We start from the raw sequence: 13,566 nt of genomic DNA, 5'->3' as shown, positions 1-13,566 counted from the left end.
AAAGGGCCCAACCTTTTCAGCCAACATTCATACGGGAAGGCCAACCTTGAGGAGAAGAAGTTGGAGATCGTAGCCGCTTCGGAGGACGCGAAGATGCTCACCTTGAAGGTGGCGGAATTGGATGACGACGCAAGAGTGATCATGCAAGTCGTCCGTTTCGAGATGTCCCATTAGATGAAGTTTGGACCCAAATATGGCCACCTCTAGCTAATGTCATTCTTGTTGTATTATTTTAGGTGCACTTTACACTCATCTAACATCCACAGTGATGTAACATGACCCTCACTCTGCTCGCTCATGTAACAAGATTGGCTATGCTAGGTCAGTGATCAAGCTCTTCCAACTATGGTGTAAGTATAGCTCACCCTTTTCTTCTTATAGTGATTAAGTGATTTGCCCGCGCGTTGTGACAAGAATTTATAGATTAATTTTAGGTGAATTGTGTATGAAGAAAATGATCTTATTCATAAGCTACTAATTTTTAATGTTAGAAACGTTTCATACTTGCATTGTATGTGAACAAAGAGTATGCATGCATGTGATTTGCATTGGACTGTGAAATAGTGTTAGTGAATGCAGACATGGCACACTTTCGTGATGTGGAAGGCCGCATGTTAAGAGACTTAGAGTTAATGGAGATCAACTATTTAAGAATAGTAGACTCAATTGAAAATGCAACAATACCAACCTCCATAAGAAAATGATCCAGGGACTATAATCTCTACTTTGCTTAAAATAATGTAAGATTCTATGTTTCACTTTTCTTACCATAACACCTTCATCCGGCCTTTCCCGTTCTCATCAAAATATAAGGTAAATTATAGGCAAGATTTGATAAAAACATTTGTTTACACAATCAAATTAATATGGGCAGGAAAATCACAATATAACGTAATAGAATATTTATATCCCATTGCAATGCACGTGAATTTTCCTATTTTAGTAGTATTCCATGGAATTCCTTGGCGAATCTAGAAAGAAAATGGAGGATGGACTCAAAGTTAATGGTGAAAAAATAAACATTCTTTTATAGAAAAATAGTCATTATCTCGCAATCCTGTTGTCCAAATAAGCTCAAGATTTCCAATGTTACTACAGGATATTTACTGGCTGTTTGTGAAATTTTTCAAATTTAAACCAAATTTGAATCTTTCTAGCAAAATTTGTCAACATCTCCCAATACTATTTCCAAATAGGCTCAAAATTTCCCAAATTACAATTGGGTGCATGTAGTATTCACTATTTTTTGGGTATTTTGATAAATATGAAATTTTGAACCAAATTTGATTTTTTAGCAAAATAGTCAAAATCAAGTGATTTGCGTCTTCCCTCCTCCAAGCTTGTATATACGGGTTTTCATTTTAAGTAGCTCCACTTCCAAAACTTCAAAAGACGACCCTCGAGGATTTCAACTTTTTATCTTGAAAGTTCAAACTTTTCAACTCACCCTGACTGCTAACTCGATAACTTATAACTTATCTAAAGCCATTGACGATGAATGATGTCTCTCGATCGGAAAGCAACAGAGCATGGTGAAAGCAATGTGAGTCGTCCCTACAAAAATAAAAAGAGCTATTTCGGGGCATGGATGAAACGAGAGGAAGAGAGCCGCACACCGAAAAAGGAAAATAAAGTGAAAGGGAAGTCGGAGTTTTGTCATGCGTCTGGGGTTAGCGCACATGCGTGTCGCGCTAGAGAGAGAGAGAGAGAGAGAGAGAGAGAGAGAGAGGAGTCCAAAAAATAGGTACCCCGTTGCTTATTTCATAATGTGCTTATTTTAGCGACTCCTGCTCTTTTAGGCTCACCCAAGAATGCATAGAGCTCCCTTCCCAAATTGACACGAGCAAATAGTCCCTTCCTTCCTATATTCCCTCAGAAGAAGAAAAAGAAGAAGGAAAAAGACCCCCTCCCTCTCTCTTACCTTCCGGGCTCGCCGAAGCCATTAGTACATCTTTTTATACATGTTTTATTAGTCAAATTGTAGACTTGAAAATCCATATGCCAGTTTTTTTTTTGCGAGAAATTTTCAATCTATTCATCTTCAATCATGTCAATACAACGAACACCGAAAATAATAAAAATTACATCGAGATCCGTAGACCAGACTTATTAGCCCAACAGAAGTGAGTACATATATGTATGAACACTGCTATACGAATGGCACCCGACTGGCAGATCACACCCGCCATTAGCTTGCATCATTTAGCTAATCACCGCAGTTCAAAGCAGGCATCGGCCGTGAATTGCGTGTGGAGCATCGTGTGCAGTGCACTTTCGCATATGCATTGCATCTCTCCTCCGGTTACCTGTCCTGTAGTCGCTGTTGTTTGTTTAGGCTGTTGTTGCTGGGCAGGACCGGCACGGGTAAACAAGGACCGGCGGTCTCATCGTATCTCCAGCTCCAGCTGCCGTTGCTTAAATTTTTAGGTATGCCGTACGTGTCGATCAGTTATTTTAAAAATGCAAGAGAAATGGCAGTCGGATGGAGTACACCACTTGACGCCTCGTAGAAAATTATAGCACTGCTACAGTGCTACTCCGGGCAAAAAAGTACAGTAAAATAGCACCGCATCGCTTCGTGGAACACGAATGGCCACCGATGGCTATGTGTACCGTGTACACCGCCACCGATTAGTTTTGCTTGTCCGAGCCCTCCACGGCGACGCGTCTCTGACCTGGCTGGCTTGCAGGTCGAGAACTCACATCCGGCGCAGCGTGGCGTTTTTTATGGGCATTGACGTACGCTGAGACACACAAGTGCACTGCCTTCCGCAACGGGAAAGGGAGAGAAGACGAGCGGAACAACAAGCAAGAGCGGCTGCACGCTTGTCGTGGCCACGAGCAAGGCGATCGATCTCCCAGCGTCTGCACCTACCCGGGCCTGCGCGTCGCCAGCTCGCAGACGGTCGCCTCAGAGCTACCGAGGGAAAGGAAAGAGGAACAGATGGCAGCAGCTGGCGCGGCGGGTCGATCGAGAAGGCGTCGCACTTTAGCGGACCAACCACGGCGTGCATGCTAGGTGTTGCGGGTAGGGGCGGAGCCGGGGGGACGAGCAGCCCCCTCCCCCCAAACGATCGACAATTTTAATAGAAGCGACAAGTAATTACCAACAAGATTAGATCAATATACGTATTCGGCCCCTTCTTATACTTCAATCCTGGCTCCGTCACTGGTCGCGGACTTACATCGTCCGAGCAAAAAAAATATGGCAGCAGTCGTAGTACGAAGGTTTCACGGGAGCATGCGTATAGCCCGGTTCTAGTCGCCACGTTGCGTTACATCCTTCCATTCTCAGCATAGAACCTACATGCACTAATTTGATTTGGCTCCGTATTTTCTTCTTCTTGCACGCACATTCGATCAATCCGTTTCAAAGCGGGCATCGATCTTTACCGGCTCGTTGCACGCATTTAAATCGGACGTTAAGCGTATTTGGTCAAAGAACACTAAAATAGTGATCTAAACGATTTTATATTAGTTTATTGAGGGAGTATTTCGCAAAGGAAAATGTTACCTATGCGCTATTCTTTTGTATATAATCAACTGCTCTACCGCTTTTGCATTCGAATGGTTAAACACACGTAGTTATAGAAAGGGTCAATTCCAGTTCTGCCCCTAACTCGAACCCACTACTCAGTTTTGCCCCTAATTTTCAGGTATGCTCAGTTTTGCCCCTCCGCAGTTAGTGTCACTTATAGAAATGCCCTTTTGCGCCATTACCGTCCGGTCAAAGTACTTTGACCATCCAGAAAAAAATAGCAAAAAAAATAAAAAAAACATGAAATTTGGTGGGATCGAAGATAGTCATGTCCGCAAGGCGCGTGCACATTTTTGTGTTGGTTGGACACTCCGGGAGCTCGTGGCAAAGGAAAACAAAAATAATTTATGCCTATGAACAGTAAATTCGAAAAAAATAGCAAAAAAGTTCAAAAAAATTTGAATTTATTTGGCGTCAAAGAGGCTTGAGTGCACAAAGTGCTTGCAAGTTTTGGTGATCAAATGACGTACGGGGCGCTCTAGAGAAAAAAAAACAAAATAGTGCATTTTTTCAAAGTTTTTTGAGCTAAAATTTGTTTTTTTTCTCCACGAGCTCCTACAATGTCCAAACACAACAAAAACGTGCACACATCTTGCGCACCTGAATATCTTGAGTCCCACGAAATTTCATATTTTTTTGATTTTTTTTCTATTTTTTTTTGAATTTACTGCTCGCATGCGTACAAAATTTATGTTTTCCTTTGACACGAGCTCCCGGAGTGTCCGAACGGCATGAAAATGTGCACGCGCCTTGCGGACATGACTATCTTCGATCCCACCAAATTTCATATTGTTTTGATTTTTTTTGCTATTTTTTCAGGACGGTCAAAGACCTTTGACCGGACGGTAACGGTAGAGAAGGGCATTTCTATAAGTGAAACTAACGGCGGAGGGGCAAAACTGAGCATACCTAAAAATTAGGGGCAAAACTGAGTAGTGAGTTCGAGTTAAGGGCATAGATGTAAATGTCCCTTATAGAAAAAGATGTGGCCTCTCAGACTTCATGACATGTTCAATCAAAAATGCAGCAATACCTTCTTTAATATAAAGTGTGCCCACTCGTGTGCATTCGAGAAAAAAAATGCAGCAATACCTTATAGAGTACAATAGCATTTTCGTGGAATGAATTTGACTTGAATATTTACTCTTGACTGTTGCTCAACTACATATTTGAGATCCAAATTTTTTGCAGCTGACTCATGGATGCATCTTCCACCATCCAAGCTTGTACGGATGATTTCTTTTTCATTTCAAATAGTTTCTTTTTTAAGGATCAGATCAACTGTAAAAGTTTGCAGAAGTAGAAAGCATCTCAAACATAATTAAAATTACATCAAAATTCTGAGACCATCAAACGAAGACTACTGCCACCAGAACAAGCCACCGCCATGTTGTTGTCACCGCTCCCTTATCGGAGCCGGCTTGACCTCGTCGATGACAAATGAAAAGTCTTCGCGTATGTGGCCCTGAGGACAAACTTCATGGATCCACAGTCGTCGCCATTGAATCATTGCACATATCAAAAACACCTGGCACCAAATCTTACCACCTAAGGAGCAATCTTGATTGAAAGCTCAGACTTCTCAACTCGGCCCGGCTATCAATCCTGAAATTTAGAATTATCCAAAAGCCATAGGCCACACCCGTTGTCTCTCGATAGGTAAAAAATGGATGGTGGCCAAAACAATGTGCGACGTCTCTGCAAAACAAAAAGAGCTATTCAAATGGGAGGAACAGAGCCACACACCTGAAAGGGAAAAAAGAGAGTCAAAGGGAAGTCGGAGTTTTGTCATGCGTTTAGGGTCATCGCACATGCGTCGAGAGAGAGAGAGAGGGAGGGGAGTCCAAAAAATAGGTAACCCATATTGCTTATTTCATAATGTGCTTATTTTAGCCACTCCTGCTCTTTTAGGCTCACCCAAGAATTCACAGAGCTCCCTTCCCAAATCCACACGAGCAAATAGTCCCTTCCTTCCTATATTCTCTCGAAAGAAAAAAAAAAAGAGTCCCACCCTTCCCGTTTGACTCTTTGACCCCGTTTTCCACTCGCGTTGCCGGCCGTTCCACGTGGCCGGTCAGCACATTCCTGAGGCGGGACCCACCACGAGAGGCCCACAGGTCAGGGCCCCGCCCCTCCCGGCACGAGTAAAACCCCGGCCCCGCGCGCCATGGCCGAAATCCTCACGTGCTTTTCCCGCCATCGACACCCAGCCCCGCACGCAAGATCTCGCGCCGAACCTGGCATTGGCACTCCCCCGCGCGCCATAAATACAAATCCTCCACCCGCCATCCCGCAACAGCAACACATTCGTATCCACGCATCGATCAGCGCGCGCGCGCGCACGCACGGACTTCGACAATCGTCGTCGGCTTCCGAGCGAGACCGACCGGCCCAATCTTCCAAGAAAACGCCGGGGGGGATGAGGGAGGAAGGGTTGGGGAGGATGGCGGAGGACGCGCCCGGCACCAGCGGCCGGCCGCGGCGGCTGACGCGCGTCCGCACGCTCGGCCGCGGCGCGTCCGGCGCCGTCGTGTCGCTCTTCGCCGCCGGCGACGGCGACGGCGACAAGCTGCTCGCGGTCAAGTCGGCCGGGGCCGCCGACGCGCAGGCGCTGCTGCGGCGGGAGGGCGGCATCCTGGCCTCCCTCTGCTCGCCCTACGTGCTCCCCTGCCTCGGCTCCCGCGCCGCGGCCGGCGGGGAGTACCAGCTGTTTCTCGAGTTCGCGCCCGGCGGCTCGCTCGCGGACGAGGTGGAGCGGAACGGCGGCTGCCTCGAGGAAGGCGCCGTCCGCGCCTACGCGGCCGACGTGGCCAGGGGCCTCGCGTACCTCCACGGGGAGTCCATGGTCCACGGCGACGTCAAGGGCCGGAACGTGGTCATCGGCGCCGACGGCTGGGCCAAGCTCGCGGACTTCGGGTGCGCCCGGAGCGTGGGCTCGGCGGGCCCGATAGGGGGCACGCCGGCGTTCATGGCGCCCGAGGTGGCGCGCGGGGAGGAGCAGGGCCCGGCCGCCGACGTCTGGGCCCTGGGCTGCACTGTCATCGAGATGGCCACCGGCCGCGCCCCCTGGAGCCACATGGACGACGTGTTCGCGGCGGTGCGCCTGATCGGGTACACGGACGCCGTGCCGGAGGCGCCCGAGCGGCTGTCGTCGGAGGCCAAGGACTTCCTTGACAAGTGCCTCAGGCGGTGCGCCGGCGAGCGGTGGACGGCGGAGCAGCTGCTGGAGCACCCGTTCCTGGCGTTCGCTGGCTGCGGTGCGGACGTCGAGTCGGCTGAGCTGAAGGGCAAGTGGGTTTCCCCCAAGAGCACATTGGACGCCGCAATGTGGGAATCCGACGCCGACGAGGATGAGAACGTGCCCGATGATGACACGGCCGAGAGGATGAGGGCATTGGCGGCCTTCTGCTCGGTCTTGCCTGACTGGGAGTCCGACGACGGCTGGATCGATGTACTGAGCTGCCAATCTGAGACGCCGGCCGAGCAGTCCTGCAGTGAAGCTCCCGATTCGCCGGCGGCCATGCCGGCTGAGGAGGCGAGGTCCGATGTATATATTTGGGATGATGACAGAGTAGAAGCAGAATTAGGAGTAGAAGAAGTTGGAGTCTTCGTTGGTGCTGCCGTGCCGGCGGCCGCGGCGCCGCCGGAAGAGACGGCCTACCATCACGGTGAAGGCTTCCGGGACGGAGGATCGTCGTTCGTACTGGAAGCAGAGTTTGACGCCGAGGCTTTCGACGCCGGCGGCGAGCTCGTTGTGCATAATGTAGGAGTAGCCGATGAAGCTTTAGAGAATCAGCAGCAGGAGGAGGGTGGAAATGTACATTCGCCGGATCCGATCGCTTGCGATCCTCCGGCTGTAGTTAGTGTGGATAGCTGTGACAGAGAAATACTACCAGTAAAGTCGTTGAAGATGCCAAATTTGCTCTATTTCTCGCTCCGCTTTCCTCTGTTCCTTCACCTTCCTTTCGCATTTTTACACGCCACGATCAGATCAGATCTCCCAACGTACATCACAAGATCACCTGGACTCGACACGGCGTTGAGCAGATGAGCAGAACGTACCACAAACTTTATCTCGTAACTGCACCTGCCTTCCAGCATCTGTTGGAGTTGAGACCAATGTGCTGGTCGACCCACCGGAGCGAACGCATGAAAACGACGGCGTCTCATCCGTTTCCATTGCCGACAACTCAGAAGCCCAATTCAACCGCACCCCATCTACCCGATGGATGGATCGTGCACGCGTTGCTCAAACTGGAAGCGACGGCGAGCGAGAAAAGGGCCCCGTAATCCCGTGGCGACCCTTGGCAATCGCTGACAAATGTGGCAAGCAGCCGGGCAGAGCAGAGGCACCTACGTGTGTGCTCTGCAGCCTCCGATCAGCTCCGTTGCATTGCAGAAACAGCTGGTCTGGCCAGCTTTGGTGAGCGGATCGTCCAAGTGGCAGGCAGGGGCGACTGTGCAGTTGGGCAGCCGCGCACGCCGTCCGGCAGCTAGGGCTGGCCAAGGTTGTTGGCAGGAAAGCACCATCGGTTGGGCGCACGGTTCAGTGCAGGTGGTTATTATCCATGACGCTCGTCCAAATCCGCCGGGTTACATCAGCGCCAGAATAGATAGATAGATAGACACACATGCTTACACTAGATGTTCGCCTAGATATTTTTACATATTTTTACATAGTATATCTGGCTCTGGGAAGTTTCTACAGGGATCCAGGTTTGGGCGGAATGTTCAGCTGCATCCTGAATAATGTGGGCGCCTAACTAACTGAATATCGCGTCGGGCAGGGCAACGGCAGCGCAGGCACGCGGCATCCAGGGCCAAGGCCAGCGTAGCTCTGGTGTGATGTTTGTTCGGTAAGATATACTGTAGGTAGTATGATCTACTAGTATCTGCAAAATATCTAGTGGTGTAAGGGCAGAATGTCTAGTGGTGTTTGGGGGGAGAAAATACCCTCCACTCCTTAGAGCGACTTCAACCATCTCTTCTAAATTTGCCTCTCTAAACATCATTCCAGGACTCTCTACATTGATGACCTTTTTTTTTTGTGTCATGAGATGGTTGGTGCGGATATGATCATTGATACAGTTTGCAGACAGTGAATTTGATCACTCTATTTTTTTTCCATCATCTACACATAGATTTAGTCTTATATGAATTTGCTATTTGCTGGCGTGTTCTTATGTGCGTGCGTAAGTGTTGGCTACGTGCATCCTACTTATGCAGAAGCCGAGCGTGCTTATTATGTTTGTATCCTCTTGATGCTCCATTTTAAGCTAATAAAATTCACTCGTAGTCGAAAAACACCCCCCCTTCCTTAAACCTCTAACTTATTTTTTCAATTCTCTTTTTGCATAACAAACAGAAAATAACATGGCCTGAACAGTGAGGAGGGCCAGGATTGTGGCGAAAGGCGCCAACAAACATATGAAAGGGGCGGTGTCGGTGTCAAAACCGACGGACCTCGCGTAGGGGGTCCCGAGCTGTGTATCTAGAATCAATGGGGAACAAGGGGCGATGAACACGGTGTTTACCCAGGTCCGGACCCTCTGGAAGAGGTAAAACCCTACGTCCTGCTTGATTGTATTTGATGTGTATGATATGGTTACAGAGTTGATCTACCTCGAGATCAGGCGAGCTAAACCCTAGGTTGATGGGGTAATAGATGTTGCTTTAGCCCTAAAGACTAAAACCCACTGGTTTATATAGGCACCAGTAGGGTTAGAGTTACATGCGATCGGTTACAACAAAGGAAAGATCACGCTATTCTTGACTTGGAGGGCACACCACGACTTCGAAGATCTTCTGTCCGGTCACGGGTCCACGCCCTAGTTCGGCTTCATAGTAGCCCATCAGTCCGGCCCACAAGCAATGGGCCGGCGTCCCGAGGACCCCTTATTCCATGACTCCCTCAGTAGCCCCCGAACTAGTCTCCAACGTCGGGGAATGCCATCTGGCGTCTTCAAATCTTTGGCTTGCAAGGTGAGTTCTTCACCTTTTCCATACCGTTTGGAGCAGTGTTCTTATGCTGAATACTATCCGAAATTCGGATCAGCGTTGAAAGCTCGCCGACAAATCACGGCCCGTGCTCATTCCGCACTCGTGCTTGACCGACTTTGACAATCCGGAGTCCGAAGACTGTTGGGGAACGTAGTATTTCAAAATTTTCCTACGATCATGCAAGATCTATCTAGGAGAAGCATAGCAACGAGCGGGGAAGACTGTGTCTACGTACCCTCGTAGACCGAAAGCGGAAGCGTTTAGTAACGCGGTTGATGTAGTCGAACGTCTTCATGATCCAACCGATCAAGTACCGAACACACAGCACCTCCGCGATCTGCACACGTTCAGCTCGACGACGTCCCTCGTACTCTTGATCCAGCTGAGGCCGAGGGTGAGTTCCATCAGCACGACGGCATGTTGACAGTGATGATAAAGTTACCGATGCATGGCTTCGCCTAAGCACTACAACGATATGGCCGATGTGTATATCTGTGGAGGGGGGCACCGCACACGGCTAAAAGATCAACTTCTATGTCTATGGGGTGCCCCCTCCCCCGTATATAAAGGAGGGGAGGAGGAGGAGGGCCAGCCACAAGGGGCGCGCCCAAGGGTAGGTTCCCCCCTTTCCTAGTAGGCCTAGTAGGAGAAGAAGGAAGGAGAGGAAGAAGAGAAGGAAAGCCCCCCCAACCCTAACCCAATTCGGATTGGGCTTGGGGGGCGCGCGCCTCCACCTGGCCGCTGCCTCCTCTCTTCCACCAGGGCCCATGAAGGCCCATTAACCTCCCGGGGGGTTCCGGTAACCCCTCGGTACTCCGGAAAATGCCCGAACCTATCTGAAACCTTTCTGCTGTCCAAACATAACCTTCCAATATATCAATCTTTATGTCTCGACCATTTCGAGACTCCTCATCATGTCTGTGATCTCATCCGGGACTCGAACAAACTTTGGTTCATCAAAACACGAAACTCATAATACAAATCGTCATCGAACGTTAAGCGTGCGGACCCTACGGGTTCGAGAACTATGTAGACATGACCGAGACACATCTCCAGTCAATAACCAATAGTGGAACCTGGATGCTCATATTGGCTCCTACATATTCTACGAAGATATTTATCGGTCAAATCGCATAACAACATACGTTGTTCCCTTTGTCATCGGTATGTTACTTGCCCGAGATTCGATCGTCGGTATCATCATACCTAGTTCAATTTCGTCACCGACAAGTCTCTTTACTCGTTCCGTAATGCATCACCCCATGACTAGCTCATTAGTCACATTGCTTGCAAGTCTCATAGTGATGTGCATTACCGAGAGGGCCCAGAGACACCTCTCCGATATACGGAGTGACAAATCCTAATCTCATTCTATGCCAACTCAACAAACACCATCGGAGACACCTATAGAGCATCTTTATAATCACCTAGTTATGTTGTGACGTTTGATAGCACACAAGGTGTTCCTCCGGTATTCGGGAGTTGCATAATCTCATAGTCATAGGAACATGTATGAGTCATGAAGAAAGTAATAGCAGAAAAACTAAACGACCATTATGCTAAGCTAACGGATGGGTCTTATCCATCACATCATTCTATAATGATGTGATCCCGTTCATCAAATGAAAACACATGTTTATGGCCAGGAAACTTAACCATCTTTGATTAACGAGCTAGTCAAGTAGAGGCATACTAGGGACACTCTGTTTGTCTATGTATTCACACATTTACTAAGTTTTCGGTTAATACAATTCTAGCATGAATAATAAACATTTATCATGATATAAGGAAATATAAATAACAATTTTGTTATTGCCTCTAGGGCATATTTCCTTCAAAGACATCTTTGGGTCACGGTGGGACCATCAGAGTTTAATGCTTACCTCGGAGTAAGGGCCAACTTTGACCGTCGCAGACCTCTTTAGAAGGCGTGCGACCCAATGCCCCCTTTTCACAAGCCCGTCCTTTCAGCTCTAGGCCAAGACGCTTATTTATAGATCCAAAGGTAAGGGGGACGGTTAACCCATCCCCTTCACAAAAAAACAGTTTCGAAGAAATTGGTAGGCACCATGGCTGACATTCCCGGTTCATCCTCGCGCCCTCATGGCCCTCTCCCCGGTGATTGGACGAGTTGTTCAGTCTCGCGCCTCCAGCTGAGCAATATGAAGACACAGGGCTACCTTCCCGCGGCAGATCTAGTTTTTGTCAGCGCTGGATTAATTTCTGTCGACGATCAAGCACCATGAATCTGTGGAGGAAATATTTTTGTCTCATTCCCCGTACCCGGAGGGGATCCATATTCGAAGTAGGCGGAGTCGAAGTGTGGCGGATAGCCAGGACAGGGTATCCCATTGGAACCCCATGAAAAGATCCCAAGGAGTGGACCTCGGAGTGGTTTTATATTGAAGACGTTCCCTCTCCGACCCAACCCGGAGAGGGCTGCCCGAATACTCAAGCGCCCCGCTAAATAAGTGATTCAACTCGCGGCCCAAGGGCCCCTCCCAACCGGACAGTGAAGAGGTGCGCATGCTGGCCACCAAAATCTGGCTGCTGACCCATAGCAAACCGACAATGGTTGAAGTGATGGCCATCGCCATAGCCCGATGCATACAACCCCTTCAACATAGGGGGCATCCTTTATGGTGTTACAACGGGAGCAGTGAAGCAACCCGCTACAAGTGATGAGGGTCGGATAATAAGGCGGCTGTGGCCAGAATACTAGCCGACATCTTCAAAGGGGAGGAGGAGGATTTCGCCCAAATGAGTATCTGGGAGGGTCACTCGGCTACAATTCGGCAGTCTGGGTAAGCCGCCATCCATTGTCTTTAGTTCAGGGATTATGTCTGAACTCTTATTGGATGTACCTTTTTTCTCAAACAGGGGTGGAGGCATCAGGTCGAGTCCGTCAGCTGCCCCTTCCCCAACCAGAGAATCATTCCTGTGACGACGACCCGGGGTACCATGACTACCCGGAGACGTCGATCGTTTTTGAAGACGGGGTCTTCTACTAGGAAAGCCTTGACGGCACCAAGGTTGCCTTGATGGTCGACCACCCTGGGTCTCTTCCCTCCTCCACTATAAGTGAAAGGAAGACCTATTCCCAAACAGGGCGCTCGTCTCGCACCATCTCGAATGTGCTGACTTCTACTCCCATGGGTCACCATACTACGCGTCGAACAGTCATGGGAGGACCGCGGACTATGCCGACCTCGACCCATAGTGGGGGATCCAAGCGGAAGGCCTCTGCCGAAGCAGAAACAACCGCCCCCTCGGCCCAGAGGTAATGTGTTCGGTACCATGACAAGAGTCGTTTCCTAATGCCTTTCCTCTGATTTGCTTAGCTCCGCAAAAGAAGAGTACCACCGCGCCAATCCAAAGGCTCCCTAGGCATGCCGAGGCATGGTTCCAACCTTGGGCCTTCGGTGCAGGCTAGGGCCTCCACTGAACACGCAGCCGCTGGCGCACCTCCGGAGGATTCCGACGATGTTTCGGTTACCAACTCTGAAGTTGAGAGTGTGATGAATCACTGCCGCCCGAGGGAAACCTTACGTCATGTTGCCTTCATAGACCAAGAATTCAATGCATTTAATTCGGTGACGCGTACCTTGGGGCGGCCCGAACAGGCCTTGAAGGGATCATCGGTCTTTTTGCTGCCAGAGTGCAGGTGCGAGATTTAAATAGCTTAAGAGCATATCGTAATCCCTAACCTAGTAGCCCCCAGGCCTTAATTTGGGCGGGACGACTGAGTTAAGGATTTGAATTATCTTGATATTGCAGGCCGCGAGGGAACAAAATAAAAAGTTGCCCGAAGATCTTGAGCTAAGCCGGACGTAGTTGGCCAACATTAAAGCCGAACTGGATGCGGCCAAGCAAGCTACCAACGAAATTTCTGGTAACTAGAAAAAGCTTTTAGAACGCTTAAAAGTTGTATGGTGTGTTCTACGTATTAACACCCTGCTCTCCTCGTAGCCATCAAATCCGTAAGCCAATTACGGAAGGAACTGGAGGCTGGCAAACGAGTGCTGATA

The 13,566-nt window shown here is 49.2% G+C and overlaps 1 protein-coding gene across 1 annotated transcript; it reads left to right on the top strand.

Annotated features, from left to right (window-relative positions):
- Nucleotides 1–5,825: 5,825 nt before the first annotated feature.
- Nucleotides 5,826–7,589, top strand: LOC125533071 (mitogen-activated protein kinase kinase kinase 17-like). The gene has a single exon (XM_048696857.1). The coding sequence runs from the start codon at nt 5,958–5,960 to the stop codon at nt 7,587–7,589; it is 1,632 nt and encodes a 543-aa protein (XP_048552814.1). The 5' UTR covers nt 5,826–5,957.
- The last annotated feature ends 5,977 nt before the right edge of the window (nt 7,590–13,566 follow it).

This window comes from Triticum urartu, chromosome 1 (assembly GCF_003073215.2).
Source record: "Triticum urartu cultivar G1812 chromosome 1, Tu2.1, whole genome shotgun sequence".
NCBI classification, from domain to species: Eukaryota; Viridiplantae; Streptophyta; class Magnoliopsida; order Poales; family Poaceae; genus Triticum; species Triticum urartu.
Note: the sequence above shows the minus strand (reverse complement) of the source record. Positions and strands in the feature narration are given on the sequence as shown.